General features: G+C 42.6%; 1 protein-coding gene and 1 pseudogene across 1 annotated transcript; both read left to right on the top strand.

The window, feature by feature from the left end:
* The first annotated feature begins 1,515 nt into the window (after nt 1-1,515).
* Nucleotides 1,516-15,594, top strand: LOC100988824 (putative protein FAM220BP). The gene has a single exon (XM_055092016.1). The coding sequence runs from the start codon at nt 1,936-1,938 to the stop codon at nt 2,767-2,769; it is 834 nt and encodes a 277-aa protein (XP_054947991.1). The 5' UTR covers nt 1,516-1,935; the 3' UTR covers nt 2,770-15,594.
* On the top strand, nt 1,523-1,875 carry LOC129393093 (small integral membrane protein 10-like protein 2A; annotated as a pseudogene).
* Nucleotides 15,595-18,211: the final 2,617 nt, after the last annotated feature.

Below are 18,211 nucleotides of genomic sequence, written 5' to 3'. Positions count from 1 at the left end.
GAGTGGCCTTTCCACAGGGTTTAGTTGCAGTTATTTAACCACTTATTTTCCATCCTTTGGTTAATACGAATAATGCTTTGATGAAGTCTTGGTGCACAAGGGTCAGTGTACCTGTGGCTTACTGGGGAATGCATGTTGGAAAGATGCAGTTTCTTGTAGTCAGTTATTCATGCCGCCGTTGCGCCTTCTCTGGGCCAGGCTCTGTGCACACCATCCTGCCTGAGTTCTGGCAGGGCACCCAGACGAGAAACCTAAGAGAGTCTTGGCTGCTGGGATTTGATGTGTCGCTGGGTAAATGCACTGGATGGAGGGAGGGACTCGCTGAGCAGGTTTTATAGGAGACTTTTCCTGCCTTTACTGGCCACCCCTCATTTGTCTTGTGCTCTATTGTTTTTTCTTTGCTGAACTCCTGGAGATGGAGAAAGCCTCTTGCAGCCTGGGAAGACCAGCTACACCGTTCTTGGGTGGGGTTCATTTTGCTTTTCAAGCCCAGTTCCTTCCCAGTTTGCAGTCTTCTTATCCCCAGAAAGGAGCCTCTTCTGAGGCCACTTTATGTGGTGGTCAGAGGAGGGCCATCTGCCTGGTCCACGCCAGGCCTTACCTTACAATCAGCCACACAGAGCAGGGGCGGTTAGGCACCATGAAGGGGTGGTGGTAAGGAATAAATATAACAATGTTGGTAATGCACTCAGCGCAGCTCTCAGAACCTATCAACAGTGACTTTCAACCTGGAGGCTGCTGTCTTTACCAGGAGTGGCCTTTTAAAGTACTCTCACCCCTTGACCCCTCTGTGCTCTTCCAGGAATCTCTCCTAAAAAAATGATCACTATGTGTGAAAATTTCATCCTGGAGTTGGTTACTATAGCAATAAATAAATAAATAAATAAATAAAATAAAATAAAAAAAAGTTAACGACCTAAATGCCCACCGAGAGGCAATCGTTAAATAAATTATGGTACATCTAACAATAGAGGATTATGCAGGCATTAACAATGAGAAAGAAAATATGGGTTAATAGAAATGAAAACATGTTTATAATACATTGTTTAGTAAAATAGCAGTTAAAAAGTGCACATCTAATGTAATGGCATATTTGTAAATATGTGAATGTGTAAACATGCAACACACAAAATAGGGACATGGTGTAATGAGCTATAATAGTATATTATGTTGCTATTATTTTTTGTTATTGTTGATGATGACGATGATATATTAGCTTGCAAATTTTGTTCAGTGCTGGGAATTGTTTTCAGCATTTTATACGTAATAGGATGTCAATTCTCATACACCCAATGAAGTAGATATAAACCCCTTTAAGCATCAAGGAAATGAAACTCAGGGTGCTTAAGACTATTCCTTAAAATCACATAGAATGTAAAATGATAGAGGCTGGATACAATCACAATCATTTTGACTGTTGTTTGTTGAATGCTTTTTGTATAAAATTTTTCAAAAACCAGAAATGCAGAAAAAATAAGAAGGTACGAACCAGGCGGCGGCTCGCGGAGGCGCTTCTCTGAGCATGACGCGCGGACTCCGCTCCCGCAGCCCGCCCGCCCGCCGGTCTAGCAGCCGCCTCCCTCGCTTCCTGGGCCCGCCAAGCGAAGGCCAGTGGCCGCAGCGACGCGGCGCGGAGAGGGCGGGCGGTGGGAGCGCGGTCCTCTATATGCCGGCGGATCTGTCGGGCCTGGCTGTCCGGCTCTAGGGCTCGGCCGCCGCCGCCCGCCCCCGTGGGGTCTTCTGCAAGGGGCTGACTCGCAAGCTGCTGTCTTCTTCGATCTGGCCTGGCGGCTGCGCATCAACTTCCCCTACCTCTACATGGTGGCTTCCATGATGCTCAACGTCCGCCTGCAGGTTCATATTGAAATCCCTTGAAGGCCCTCCCGGACTGACGAAGGCGTGACCTCAGGCCCACCGCATCCAAAAACACGAAGCATGAGGGACAGAAGAGGGCCCCTCGGCACCTGCCTGGCTCAAGTACAGTGGGCCGGAGGAGGTGACTCGGACAAACTATCATACAGCCTTAAGAAAAGAATGCCGACGGAGGGCCCTTGGCCTGCAGATGCACCCTCCTGGATGAATAAGCCTGCGGTTGATGGAAATTCACAGAGTGAGGCATTATCACTGGAAATGAGAAAGGATCCGAGCGGGGCTGGCCTCTCGCTTCCCAGTGGCGGCCCAGCTCTTCCATATGTGAAAGAATCAGCAAGAAGAAATCCAGCCTCAGCAGCCACTCCGAGCGCAGCCGTGGGTTTGTTCCCTGCTCCAACAGAGTATTTTGCTCGGGTGTCCCGCAGTGGTGTTGAAGCTCTGGGGCGGGACTGGCTGGGAGGAGGGCCCAGGGCCACCCACGGCCACAGAGGACAGTGCTCCAAAGGAGAGCCTCGGGTGTCACGACTGCCACGCCATCAAAAACTGCCGGAAATGGGAAGTTTTCAGGATGACCCACCAAGTGCTTTTCCCAGTGGTCTGGGCTCTGAGTTGGAACCCTCTTGCCTGCACTCCATCCTGTCTGCAACACTGCACGCGTGCCCCGAAGTGCTCCTGAATGATGAGACGAAACGCATTTTCCTTGACCTTTTAAACCCCATGTTTTCAAAGCAAACAATAGAATTCAAGAAAATGTTTAAAAGCACCTCAGATGGTCTGCAGATAACACTGGGGTTACTGGCGCTGCAACATTTTGAATTAGCAAATTCATTATGCCATAGTTTAAAGTACAAGCAGAACAATGCAAGTAGATTAATTTTAAGAGTTGTCTTAGAATGATTTCTTTCGCATTAAGTCTGGATGCAAACTATGCAGCCCTTAGGTTCCTGGTGTGGTTTGTACGACCTGGCAGACTTAGTTGAGTTTGAATTCAAAGCCGGTTGATGCGGAAGGAAATTTTTTAGCATGTGTTAAATTGTGCTTTAAAAGACATATAAAAAATTGGGAAACATTTCAGGAGACGATCATAGCCTGTATAAATATCGGATTAGAACATACGGATTTACCATGAAGTTCTGTCTTCAACACCCAACACTGTCTAAAGGGCTACTGTCCCAAATCCTGTGTGTCCCTTCGGCTTGTCTGATCACCCAATGGAAGTGGATACTTGTGAAGTCTACACTGCTGTACTTGGCGTTAAATCTTGCTGAATTCATGGTAAGCTATTATCATTTCTACATTTTGTAGAATGATTTTGGTCTGCAGCAAAATTTTATTTCACTTCTCACACCTCTTTCCTTCCACTTGAAACGCAATTTAGACAGAGGCATTGTGGTGAAAGTTGCAATATTAAGCTTACCTTTAGAAGATCCCTTCTCAAACTCGGAACCCTAGCAGTGTTACCTTAAAAATGAGCTAGAGAAAAAAATAGCTCAGTTACAGAGAAGCAAATCAAGTTATTTCCCACATAAAAAGTTTCCCAGATTCTAGGAATTGCAGTATCTTGTACCCTAAAGTTTTTCCAGGTGACTCCTTTGGTTGTCTGTTGATAACTTTGATAAAGGTCATTTAAGGGCATAAGGTTTTAAAGACTCCCAAAGTGAGACTTAACCATTTTCGGGATTAGTGATTGCATATACCAGTTTATGTTGTGTGCTGAATTACTATGCCATGTGCTATTTTAGTGTTTGGGGAAAATGAAAAATAAAATTTGTTCTTTAGCGTAATAAATATGTCTTATTAAAAATACAATGAACTGAATGACAATGAAAATGCAACACATCAACATTTGTGGGCATGTATAAAGCAGGGCTGAGAGAGAAATTCATAGAACTAAATGCATAAATTAGATGATGAGATAATTATCAAGCCAATAATTTAAGCTCCCACTTGAAGTACATAGAAAATAAGAGAAAAAAACCCACTCAAAATTAGAAGGAAGGAAATAATGACTACAATAGCAGAAATCAATAAAATTTAAAACAGAAAAACAATAAAGAAAACCAATGAAACAAAGAGCTGGTTCTTTAAAAAGATCTATAAAATTCACAAACATCTAGCAAGAGTGACAAAGCAAAAAGGAGAGAATTATAGATTATAAATATTAGGCATGAAACAGAAGGTATCACTAAAGACCTTGTAGATGTTGAAAGGATAATAAATGAATACTACAAACAACTCTAAACACATACATTTGTCAACTTAAATGAAATAGACCACTTTCTTGAAAAGCATAAACTGCCACAACTTATCAATATAAAACAAATAATGCAAAGAGCCCCACATAAGATCTCCAGGCTCAGATGGTTTCACTGGAAAATTCTGCCCAAAGCTTAAAGAATAATAAATACCAATTCTATATATCCTCTTCCAGAAAAAAGAAATACAAGGGGATATTTCTCAAGTTATTTTATTTATTTATTTATTTATTTATTTATTTATTTTTACCACTATCAGAATAATCACATTTATTTACTTACTGTCTTATTCCACCATTTATATGTAAATTCTATGGGTAAGGGCCTGCTCTTACATCCCACACCTCTAGGTCTACAGAGCCTAGAGACATGAGGTGTAAGGAAAGCACTCCTTGACCCTCCCTGGCCAGGCCACATGAGTTCTGGATCTGAATTTAGAGCCACAGACTTTAAGTAGTAAAATAAACCTGAGGTTTTCTAGAGGCATTGAACTTTCTCCTTTTATAGACAAGATGTGCCTAAGAATGGAGAGTGGCTTCCTGTGGTAACCTGGCCACTCAATAGAGACTAAGCCCACAATGACCTGAGTCAAAAAGTCTGCAACCTTTTCCCCCCAAATCCCACCTTCTCTTTCTCTCAACTCATTTTTAAAAGCTAGTATTACCTTGATACCAAAAACAAAGACAGTTGAAAAACAAAACAAAACAGGAACTACAGACCAATATCCCTCATAAATATAGACACAGAATTAAGCAATATGTAAAAAGAATTATATACTATGAGCAAGTAGGGTTTATTCCTGGAAAGCAAGGCTTGTTCCATATGTGAAAATCAATGTAACCTACCATATTAACAAGATGAAGAAGAGAATCACATAATCGTATCAATTGATGCAGAAAAATCATTTGACAAAATGCATGATAAAAACTCTGAGAAATGCCAGGTGGGGTGGCTCACACCTGTAATCCGAGCACTTTGGGAGGTGAGGTGGGTGGATCACATGAGGCCAGGAGTTTGAGACCTGCCTGGCCAACATGGCGATACCCTGTCTCTACTAAAAATACGAAAAAATTAGCCAGGTGTGGTGATGCATGCCAGCTACTTGGGAGGCTGAGGCATGAGAATCACTTGCACTTGGGAGGTGGAGGTTGCATTGAGCTGAGATTGAGCCACTGCACTCCAGCCTGGGTGACAGAGTGAGACTGTCCAAAAAAAAAAAAAAAAAACTCTGAGAAAAATAAGAATAGAGAGAAACTTCCTTAATTTGATAAAGAACTTTTACAAAAACTCCAACACTTAACATTATACTTAATGGTCAAAGAAAGAATGTTTTTCTTCTAAGAAAGGGAATAAAGCAAAGATATCTGCTCTCACTACTCTAATTCAATATAGCACTGGAAGTTTTAGCCAGTTTAGTAAAGCATTTTTAAAAAGGCATATTGATTGGAAAGGAAGAAATAAAACTGCTCACTTTTGCCGATAGCATGATGTCTATGTGGAAAATCCAAAGACATCTATTTTAAACCACCAAAATCAACAACTCCTAGAACTAGTAAGTGAATTCAGCAAGGTTGCAGGATACAACATAAACATACAAAAAAATCAAGTGTACTTTGAGTGATGAACACTTGGATATAAAAATTAAAAATACAATAAGTACCATTTATAATTGCTCAAAAAAGGAAATACTCATTTCAAATTCTAACAAAACATTCATAAGACTTGAATGCTAGACATTAGAAATTCTGATGAAAGAAATCAAAGATCTAAACAAATATCGAGACAAATCATGTTCTTCAATTTGGAGACTCAAAATAGCAAAGATGTTAATTCTTCCCAAACTCATATATACAATTCCTATAAAAATTTCAGCAATATTTTTTTGTAGATGAATAGAAGATTATTTTAAAATTGTCATGGAGATGCAAAGGAACTAAAATAGCTAAAACATTTTTGAAAAAGAATTACCAAGTTGGAAGAATCAATCTATCCCATTACAAGACTTGTTGTGTAGCTATTGTAATCAACAGCACGTGGTATTGGTAGAGTGAAAGATACACAGACAAATTAAACAGAACAGAGAACTCATACCCACATAAATATAACTGACAGGTTATTGACAAAAGCATAAAAGTAATTCAGTGTGGGGAAAGGAATTTTTTCAACAAATATTGCTGGAGAATTTGCATATCCATAAGCAAAGTTGAATGGTGACATGAACCTAACACTCCATACATGAATTAATTCAAAATAGACCATGGACTTACATGTAAAACTACAAATCTTTTAGAAAAATACATTAAAACCCTTCAGGACCTAAGGCCAGGCAAAGAATATTTTAAACTTTACAACAAAAGCATCATCAATAAAAGTAAAAATTGATAAACCAGATGCTATCAAAATTAAAGAAAAAAATTTTGTTCTGTGAATGACCTTGCTAAGAGTATGAAAAAACAAATTACCGACTAGGACAAAATGTTTTGAAAGCATACAATAGACAAAGGATTAGTATCTAAATTACATAAAGAACTCTCAAAACTCAATAGTAAAATAAACAAACAGAAAATGGGCAAATGATATGAACACGCATTTCACCAAAAAGCACAGACAGATGTCAAATAAGCACAAGGAAGGACATTTAACATCATTTGCTATTATGAAAATAAAAATTAAAATTATGATGAGCTATTACTATACACATATGACAATGGTTAAATAAAAAATGGTGACAACTCCAAATGCTAGTGAGGATGAAGGGAAATTCTTCCCCTTATTTGCTGTTAATGGGAATGTAAAATGGTACAGCCACTCTGGAAAAAAGTTTGGCAATTAAAAAAAATGAGACTGGCAGTGCCATACAACTCAGCAACTGCATCCTTGGGCGTTTGTCCCAGAGAAATGAAGACTTGGGTTTACACAAAAACCTGCACATAAATGTTTAGAGCAAGTTTATTCGTAGTGGCCCCAACTGGAAACAACCTACATGTCCTTCAGTTCGTGAATGATTAAACAGTCTGTGGTACATCCATAGCACAGAATACTATTCAGCAATAAAAAGGAATACACTATTGATATGCACAACATCCTGGATGAATCTTCAGAGAGAAAAAAGCCAATGCTGAAAGGCTACAGAATGCATAATTCTGTCGATATAACATTCTTGACATGACAAAACTATAGAAATGGAGAATAGATTCAGTGGTTGTCAGAGATGAAGGAGGGACTGGGGGCAGGAGGGAGGTGGGTGTAGCTAGAAAAGGAAAACTTGAGGGGGCTTTTACAGTGAAGGCAATGCGTCTTGACTGCATCAATGCTAATATCCTGGTTGTGATATTGCAATATAGCTTTGCAAGATATTATTGTTGGGAGAAACTGAGTAAATGGAATGCAGATCTGTGTAAATAATATCTTAAAATTATTTGTGAATCTACAAGTATCTCAAAATTAAAATTTAACAATACATATGTTCTACCTCTATCCACTGAATATTCCAGGAAACAAAAATCTAGAAGCAACAAGCACTCCTGTTGTCTACATTGTGGACTCTAAATGTCACTTCCATCTAAAAGGAACTAGGGATCCTTAGAGAAATGGCTTGTTCCCTACCTGGTGCAGGAAATGTACCAGATGAGCCTGGAGCATCTTGTTATAACAGATGCCAAGGAGCCATCAGGGACTACTGGGCACATGTGTAAAGGGTCCAGATGCCAACATGAAGAGGCTCTCATTGGCCAAATATGGGATAATTTGAGCTATAAAAATAATAACTGGAATGTTTTGAAACATATCAAATATTTGAAAAACTCAAGACTTTATAATAATATTAAGAATGCTCATTAAGCAGGATGTAGTGGCTCACACCTGTAATCCCAGCACTTTGGGAGGCCAAGGCTGGAGGATTGCTTGAGGCCAAGAGTTTGAGACCAGACTGGGCAACATGGTGAGACTTTGACTCTAGAAAAAATAAAAAAGTCAGCTGGGCATGGTGGCACATGCCTGTAATACCAGCTACTTGGCTGAGGTGGGAGGATAATTTGAGCCCAAAACTTCGAGGCTGCAGTAAGCAGTAATTGTGCCACTGCACTCCAGCCTGGGCGACAGAGCCAGACCCTGTCTGTCTAAAAAAAAAAAAAAGCCCCATTTGTTTCCTTTGGTGGATGCTAGGGAACCAACTGATTGCTATGACAATTGGTAAATGAAGGAAAAGAATCAAGCAGTGATCCTACATTTCCCGCACAAACAATACTGAAGACTCCAGTGATGAGGGGAGGCTGCTGCACATAGAGTCACCTCTGCCCTGACCTCCACGCTTTGGCTGTTCAATCTATTCTCAGCGCTTCAGGAGATGTTCCTGTTAGACAAAAGTCAGATCGTGTGACTCCTCCACTCAAATCTGCCAATGGCATCCCGGTTCACTCATAACATGGACCCAAGCTCTTACATGAGCAAAAGGGTCAACACCATCTGTCCCCACTGCCTCCTAATGCGGGCCCCTCCCTCACTCTCATTAGCCATCCTGGCCTATTGCTCTTTCTCACACTCAGCACATGCGGGCCCCAGGGCCTGTGCACTTGCAGAGCCTTTCCCAGATTCCCCTGTGGCTGTGCCTTCCTCACTTACCCAGCGCTTGGCTCAAGGGTATCCTTATTAGAGAGGATTCCTGTTTTGTGTATCCACTTGTGGTCCCAAACCTCACATGGTTCCATCTGATTCTACAGATCGCATGCTTCTCCACTAAGCTGGACTGTGTCAGGGACTAAGTGGAGGGCAAAAAGAAGAAAAAGACATAGTCCCTGCCCTCCACGATCTTCAATTTATAGCAGAAAGCCAGGAACACACACACACACACACACACACACACACACACACACACACAGAGCCTGCTCAAAGTGAGTCTGCCCTGGAACATGTGGGAAGCTGGCCTAGCTCTGCACAAGAAGGGAACACTGTATAAACTGACTTAGCGGAGAAGGTCATCTGAGAGGAAATGAACCCTGTGCGCTGAGCTCTGAAGAGCAGGAGGGCTGGGGTGGTGCAGGGGATGGTGGTGTTTGTGGGACTGAAAGTAAGATTATCTGGAATTATCTGGGTGGGTCCAATCTAATCCCAGAAGCCCTTAAAAGCAAAGAACTTAGCCCGGAAGGAGAAGACAGTTGCATGCATGTACTACAGTTTGGTTATTCACTTCCCAGTAGATGGACATTTGGGTTGCTTCTAGTTTGGGGCTGCTGTAAACACTTTTGTGCAAGGCTTTTTGTGGACATGTGTTTGCATTTCTGTAGATGCTGTGGTGAAAAGGAAGAGGTATGTATAAATGTTTTAAGAAACTTGCAAACAGTTTTCCAAAATGGTTGTATCATTTTACACCATACAGTAATGTATGAGAGGTGCTGTTGCATTAGCAATGATTAGCCTTTTTCATTTTAGCAATTCTGGTAGGTCTGTATTCGTGTCAGGGGGCAATTTTGATCTGCACTTCCTTGATGATTAATGACGCTGGACATCTTTTAATGTGCTGATCTGCCATATATCTTATTTTGTAAATTGTCAGTTCAAAGCTTTTGTACATTTTAAAATTTGGATATTAGTCTTTTTATTATTGAATTGTAGCAACTTTTAGAAAATATATTCTTAACATAAGTCCCTTGACAGATACATATGAATATTTTCTGTCAGTCTGAGATTTGCCTGTTTCTTAAGAATGTCTTTTGATGGTCAGAAGATTTAAATTTTAATGAACTCAAGTTTTTCAAAACAATGTGGCCAGTGCTTTCTGTCAATTCCTTAACAAATTTATGTCCACCCCCAAAGTCATAAAGATATTCTCCTAGTTTTTCTTCTAAAAGCTTTCTAGTTTTACTTTATTTATGAGTAGGCCTGTGATCCCTTTTGGAATAATTTTTATATAGGGTGTGAAGTAAGGGTTGAGGTTTGTTTCCCCCTCATATGGATATCTACTTGTTTCCACATCATTTTTTGAAAAAAATTGTTTTCTTTTCGTATTGAATTGCTTTTGGGTTTTTGTTGAAAAAATCATTTGACCATATATATACATGCGTTTATTCCTGGAATCTTTTTTATTGATTTATTGTGTTGTCTTCACCACTACATTATAATCTTGAAGATTGTGAGTTTATTCTAAATCTTGAAGTCAGGTAGTTTAAGTCCTCTAAATTTCTTCATTTTCAAAATTCTTTGGGCTATTCTAGGTTGCTTTTCCATATATATCTTATATATTCTAGAATGAATTTCCATATATATTTTTAAATCAGCTTGTTAGTTTCTATTTTTAACAACCAACTAGAATTTGGAATGGTATTCCATTGCATCTATAGATATATTTGGAAAGAAGTCATCTGTTAACAGTAGTTTTATTTTTCTCAGCAAAGTTTTAGTTTTCATTAGTTTTCTTACACACTTTTGTTAAATGTATCCCTATGATTTTGGATGCTATTATAAAAGGTATTTAAAATGTTTAATCTTCAAATCCTACATAATTATGCATGAATGTACTATGGGTAACTTTGGGTTTAAACAACATGGATTCACAGAACTTTTTGGATTTGTATATTTACATCTTTCCTCCAATTTGAGAAGTTTTTGGCCACTACGTCTTCAAATAATTTTTCTGCCCTTTTCTCTTTCTTTTGTCTGGGGACTTCTATAATGTATATGTGTTTGGTATATGGTGACCCATAGTCTCTTAGGCTCTGTTTACTTTTCCTCACTCTTTTCTTTTGCTCCTTAACTTGATAGTTTCAATGGACTTATCTTCAAGTTTGCTAATTCCTTCTTCTGCCTTTTCTAGTCTGCTTTTGTATCCTTCTAGTAAATTTTTCTATTAGGTTACTCTATTTTTCAGCTCCAGAGTTTCTATTTGGTTCTCTTTACAATTCCAATCTCTTTGTTGATATTCTTATTTGTTTATATATTGTTTTCCTGATTTCCTTTACTTCCTTGTCTGTGTTTTCCTTTAGCCCTTTAAGCATATTTAAAACAGCTGTTTTGAAATCTTGATCTAGTAAGTCTGAGACCTGTGTTTTTTCAAAGATGAGTCTGGATATTCATTTTCTTCCTTTGAATGGGCTATGCATGTTTTCGTATTTCCTTTCATGCCTTGTAAGTTTTTGTTGAAAACTGCAATTTGGATTAAATGGCCACCTCTCCCAATCTTTGAAGAATGGCTCTGCACAGAGGAAGACCTTTGTTAATCACTCTAGTGTAAAGACTTAAGGTCTTTTGGACATACACCTTCCATGGGCCTATGTGTGTGCTATTTTTCCAAATACCCCACATAGACAGCTGTTATTAATGTCTTAATTTCCCTAGGAGATTCACTCCTGCCTCTTCTAGAGGCCTCAGCATTCTATTGCATTCTTTAATCAAAAACCTCTTTCCACTGGCATCCCTGATTCTGTAGTTTGGTACATTTTTCACAAGCCATACTCACTGCTTCTTGCAGATTCCACTACCCTGAGATTTGAGCTAGTCACTTTTGCCATCTGAGTTCTGATTTAGGCCACACAAAGACCAACTCCTCAGCCACCTCCAACAGGTGAGAGTGTTACGTATCTGGTCTTCTCTGCATTTTATAAGTTGAGGTTTCATGGCTGCTAGGTATATTTTGTAACTTATTTTATTTTATTTATTTATTTATTTATTTACTCCACTATTTACTACTAAAACTTCCTAAGCCTACAGATATTTCCAAGGAAGGTCTTGTAGAAAATTAAGTAGAGGCAGTAAAAAGCTGACATAGAGATCCACATGGAGATTTGCAGGAAGTCATGGCATTATGACAGTAAAATAAAAGTTTCTTTGTCCTCATGCAATTCAATCATTCTTTTAACAGGCATTTACTGTGTGCTTATCTGTAAAAGTCATTGGAGATAAAGCAGCGACAAAGTGGAAACAAATCCTGCCCTCATGAAAGTTACAATCTAGCAATGAAGGAGAGAAATACACAAATAAGGATGGTATTTGGCATGCCAAATGATAATGAGAGCTGCAAGAGAAATGGGGCAGGAAGTTGGTAGGGGGTGGTGGTTTGGGGGTGGGTGTCAACACTGTTCCTAATGGATGATCACTACAAGTGATCTGGGGAGACATCATTGACAAGGTGACATTTCAGCAGAGATTGGAACAGAAGAGAGACCATCATTTGGGTATCGGGTAGCAATTCAAAGCAGAGGGAAGAGCAAATGCCAAGCCCTGGGGCAGGTGCATCTTCATGCATTCAAGGAGCAGCAAGGTGACCTTTTAGACTGCAGCAGAGTGAGTGAAGGCCCAGCTCTGGAGTTAGATCAGAGAGATAACCAGTGGCCAGCTCAGCCTGGACTTCATGGGTGATGGGCATGTTTTGGCTTCTACTCTGATGAGTGGAAATATATTGGGGTTTTGAGCTGAGGAGTGACCTGGGAGGCTATTCTGGTGCTGGCTGGAGCACAGACTGGGTGCAAGGGCAGGAGAAGGAATATTGTTAGTAGGCAGCCACAGTCAAGAAGTGATGGTGCCAAGAACAGATGAAGGCAAAGAAGTGGTAAGACACAGGCACATCCTGAAGGTAGGGATAGAGGCTTTGCTGATGGGATGGAGAAAAGACAACCAGGGAATAAGTCAAGAAATACCACAAAGCTGTATTCTGAACACCTGTCAGGATGATGTTGCTTTCACAGCAAAGGGGTACTGAGGGACAGTAAGTTTGGAGGAGAAGTCTAAGGTTTGGTTCTGACATGTCGATTGTCCAGATGAACAGTTAGTTTGAGAGGAGTTAATTTTCAGGGGCCTTTTAAATATCAAAGTAGAAATAACCAGTGCTTAGGAGGATATAAGGGTCTGAGGCTCAAAAGAAAGGTCATAGCTGCAGGTATAAATGTGATGGCTCATCGGGGAGTGAGCTGTCCAAGTTCTGTGCAGATTTCAAGGGGTAAATTCAATGAGCCTGTTTGTGGCCACAGCCTTCCTCAGGCTTCCCAGTATCCACATTACCACAAAAAGCCTCAGTGGTGATCTACTTGAGTCTGTCCCCACATGTTGGGGCTTGAGTTGTGCAGAATCCCCATCTTGCTCCCTTTCTCCAACATGACAAGAAGACCTCAGTTAGCCAAAATGTCCTGAAGAGGGCTGAGGAATTTGGTCTGAATCATCCCACAAATTCATGGTACAGGAAATAAGTGCTGCTCTTGTTGTTGGTTCTAGAAAGATGATATCGGCCGGGCGCAGTGGCTGATGCCTGTAATCCCAGCACTTAGGGAGGCCGAGGCAGGCGGATCATGAGGTCAGGAGATCGAGACCATCCTGGCTAATACGGTGAAACCCCATCTCTACTAAAAATACAAAAAATTAGCCGGGCATGGTTGTGGGTGCCTGTAGTCCCAGCTACTCCGGAGGCTGAGGCAGGAGGAGAATGGTGTGAACCCAGGAGGCAGAGCTTGCAGTGAGCTGAGATGGCTCCATTGTACTCCAGCCTGGGTGACAGAGTGAGACTCTGTCTCAAAAAAAAAAGAAAAGAAAGAAAGAAAGAAAGATGATATCAACCAATGTTTTGCCATAAGACTTTGCTTTGGATTGGGATTTTAACTCTGGGGTCGGGCTCCAGGTCTCTTGCCTTCCTCTTTACGAGGTTAACTGGGGATGGTTAGCCATCCAACCAAGTCCTCATGTTTCTGAGAGTCATTCCCAGCCATATCATCCTATTAACCATTGAATCCACTGTCTACCACTGCCCAAGGCTGGGATGCAGTTTTTTGTTTTTTGTTTTTTTTTGGTTAGCTTCATTGAGATATAATTGACAAAAATTATGTCTTTAAGGTGTACAATATATTTTGATATGTGTATACATTGTGAAATGATTACCACAACCAAGCTAATTAACATTCCCATCAATATACATAGCATTTTTTTTTTTTTTGAGATGGAGTCTCACTCTGTCACGTAGGCTGGGAGTGCAGTGGCACAATCTTGGCTGACTGCAACCTCTGCTTCCCAGGTTCATGCGATTCTCCTGCCTCAGCCTCCTGAGTTTTTGTGGTGAGAATATTTAAGATCTACTCTCTCAGCATATTTCAAATATACATTAACTAGAGTCTCTATGTTCTACATTAGGTTTCCAGAAAGTTACTCATTTTACATTTAAAAATTTGTACCCTTGAACCAACATCTGTCCATTTTCCTCACCCTCTGACTGCTGGTAACCACTCTTCTGCTTTTGGTTTCCATGAGTTCGACTTTTTTGGATTCCATGTATAAGTGAGATCATTTAATATTTATCTTTCTGTGTGGCTTATTTATTTCACTTAGCATGTCTTCCACGTTCATCCACATTGTCACAAATAGTAGGATTTCCTACTGTTGCTTGAACCCAGAAGGTGGAGGTTGCAGTGAGCCAAGATCGCACCATTGCACTCCAGCCTGGGTGACAAAAGTGAGACTTCATCTCAAAAAAAAAAAAAAAAAATTTGAAAAGAAGTGAGGATTTGAGGCTTGGCACAGTGGCTCATGCCTGTAATCCCAGCACTTTGGGAGGCTGAGGTGGGTGGATCATTTGAGGTCAGGAGTTCAAGACTAGCCAGGCCAACATGGTAAAAGTCCATCTCTACTAACAGTACAAAAATTAGCTGGGCATACGTCTGTAGTCCCAGCTACTCAGGGGCTGAGGCAGGAGAATAGCTTGAACCCAGGAGGTGGAGGTTGCAGTGAGCTGAGATCACACCACTGCATTCCAGCCTGGGGAACAGAGTAAGACATTATCTCAAAATAAAATAATAAAAAGAAATGCAGATTTGGGACAATGGGGACACTTAGCTGATGCACAGCACAGGTGAGCAGTCCTTCTTTTGTGACCATGAAGACATAATTCCCAGGAGCCCACCTTGGGGTCTCCTAGAAAAAGCATGTGGGCTGCTCACCAGCTGCATGTCCACCTTTCCTTTCCTGCACTCTCAGGAAGACGAGAGTTCTGGATTCAGCTGAACTGAGTTCAAGTTCAGACTCTGTGACTCACTGGCTGTGTAATTCTGGGTAAGTTACTTGCTCTCCTTGAGTCCCGTATCCTCCATGGTAAAATGGAGAAGTGGAGTTATTGTAAGGATTTGAAGGCAAGGCAAGAGTTAAAGAAAGACACACACACACACACATACAGACACACACACACACACACACACACACACACACAGATTGGCCGCTTCAACAGCAACACAGGTTTATTACTGGCAAAACCCTGCGGAGGGGGAAACTAGCTTAGTGTCAGCGCCCACTGCCACTTACAGGCTGGGGTAATCATGGGGCTGGGAGGGAGGGCTCTGGACAGTATAGCTTGCTGCTCAGTAGATGATGATAAGGATGTTCCTGAAGTCAGGCTGTTGGGCCTTTGCCCAGCAGGATGTGATAAGGATGTTTCTGCAGTCAGGTGGTTAGGACGTTTCTCACAGCCCGAGTTCCCATGGAATGTTTTACTCCAACCAGGATCTGCAAAACAGCAAGGGGTTTACCAAATAGTGCAGGTTAGACTAACAGCAACATCTCCCAGGTAGACAGTTCTTCAACAGTAAACTTCCCTTGAGCACCTACACTGTACCAGACATGGTGCTAGGACCCAGGCCACAGGAGGAACAGGACAGATGATGCCCCTGCCATCCTGGTGCTCTTGTCTGATGAAGGAAGCTAACAGGTCATAAGACCAGGTCAGATGGTGGTGGTAATGAAAGACATTACCAGAGTGAGATAAACTAGAAAGAAACTGAGGGAGCTGTTCCAAACACAGTGACAGGGAGAGACCCCTCCAAGAGGTGACCTTTGAGCAGCAACCTGAGAGATGTGGGGTGGGGGGAGGCATGGAAAAGGAGCTGCCCCTGAAGCCATCCCAGGAGTAAAGACCCAGCACGAGGTGGGCAACAGAATGGCCTGACCTGTGCGTCCTTCATGCTTCCTTCCTCAGTGGTGCCCAAACAGAAACATGGGGCAATTCCACGCAGGGTCCATGGAGGGAGCAGAAAGCAGCCGCAATGAAGAGCCACGGTGGGGATGAAATCTGGCCCAACAGTGAAGCTAGAAGCAGGTGCTGCTTACCACTCACCACAACACAGGTCATGAAGCATACCCAGCCCCTGAAGGCACGTCCAGGGCCAGACCAGCCGGCTGGGCTGCCAGCATCCTAGTAGAGATCCCAGGAGATCAGATAAGCTGGTTGAAGGTGGGGGAGAAAAGGAAAGCTTCAGAAAATTCCATAGGACCCATGACACTTAGCATGGACTTCCCCTGAGTGGGATCTGTTTGGCATTGCTGGTTCTAAAGAGTTGGTCCCACCACCCCCACCTGCCCGGTGCCCGACCAGGGGAAAACCTGGGATAAGGTCCACAGAAACAATCCCTGTGGAATGGGAAAGGGTGTTCTCATCCAAAACCAAGGGAGGAATCCCACAAAACACCACTTATAAGGAGCAGAGGGGCCTACAGGGAGAAACAGGATTCTGCTGCTCATTGGGGAATCTGCTTTTCAGCAGGAAAAGGAACATGCAGGATGCAGAAGCAAAGTGGACCCTGAGCTGTGGGGTTAGGGGAGCTGGTGCTGACACTGTCAGGGATGAGCCACAATAGGAGGCTTAGAACCCCTTACTTAGAACACACTAACTCAGAGGGCACCTGAGAGTAACCTGAGATGGTCCCTAAAGACTTTTCATCCAAGCAGGATCCCTCCCTTGCCATCTCCAGACCTGCCCCACAAGCTCCCTCCCTGGTCTCCTGGCTGTTGTTCACTCCTTCCAGGAAGCCTTCCACAGTCATCTCTAAAACGTGGCTGACTGTCCCTCCTTTATCCAGAACCTTCCATGGATCCCCAGAGCCCTCCAGATCAAGTTCAAGTTCTTTGATCAGACACTTGATCTCAAGCTGCATTCTACCTCCTGAATTAAGATCCCAGAGATGCCCACCTTGCTCGGCACAAGTGCATCAATGAAGTCCAAAGTCTTGAATGTGGCCTTGGCCTTGAGGACGTCAACACCCTGGCTAGTGAGGGTGCAGTGCCGCTCCAGGATGATGGTGTCTAAAGTTGAGCACCAGGTCGCAGGCCCTGCAGAAGCATCTCCCCTCAGGAGTGAGGTAGTACAGGAAGTCTGTGCACAGGCAGATCTGCTGATGCCATTACACTATGAGGGCATGGAGCTCCAAGATGGTGGCAACATAGTCACTAGGATTCCTACAGGGTAAGGCTGGGGAGAGGAAGTAGCTGCATAACACATATGATACCCTGGAAGAACTTCCCAGCCAGAGTCTCAGAACCACATTACATCCAGATACAGGTGCCCTCTGAGCACACTTCTCTCTCTGCCTCCCACTCTGAGCTGCCTCCTGGCCCCACGTGGGCAGCCTGGCCCAGGGGTTGGAGCCCAGCAAGTGTTCAGTCCATGGTGTTGACTGCTCCCTGGGCCAGGAGAGCCGTTGGTGACTCTCTGACTCCTCCTGTGGAACCTCTGACTCTGCCTTGGGACCTCCCAATTCCCATGGGAAGGCCCCATGGCTCTGGATTGCCCCACCTTGCCTGGGATCCTCCAGCCCCACAGGCCTTACTTGATGCCTTAGCCCTCCCAGAACATGACATGTTCCTCAGAATGTGGCTGATGTCCAGGGCCATCTGTGGATGTTTGCTGGGGGCTTCTTGCTGTTCTCCTTTATGGTCTGTAGGCCAGGGCAAGGCCAAAAGGAGAAACCAATCCAACCTCAGAATGGACAAAATGCTCACTGCCACAAACGGCAACCACTTACAGTCAGCAGTGCTTCTGGAAAGAAAGGTTTCATTCTGCAAAACGCTCCTTGTTGGCTTCTTTCTGAAGCCAGGGAAGGATACCAAGCCCAGCTTACCTGCAGTGCCTGCATTAGCATCTGTGCCTAGGATGTGCAATGGGCCCCTGCTCCCACTGCAGGGTTGACGTTCCCTCCAGCTGGAGACCTGGGCTCCTGACACCACCGGGCCTGTTTGTCCTGCTCTGGATGAGGGTGGAAAGGCTGTATCTGGCATTTTCCTTGGTCTTTAGTTTCCACCTTCTAGACATCCAGCAGGAGTGACCATGCCCAGCCCCATACCTGAAATGG

This window comes from Pan paniscus, chromosome 11 (assembly GCF_029289425.2).
Source record: "Pan paniscus chromosome 11, NHGRI_mPanPan1-v2.0_pri, whole genome shotgun sequence".
Taxonomy (NCBI): Eukaryota; Metazoa; Chordata; class Mammalia; order Primates; family Hominidae; genus Pan; species Pan paniscus.
Note: the sequence above shows the minus strand (reverse complement) of the source record. Positions and strands in the feature narration are given on the sequence as shown.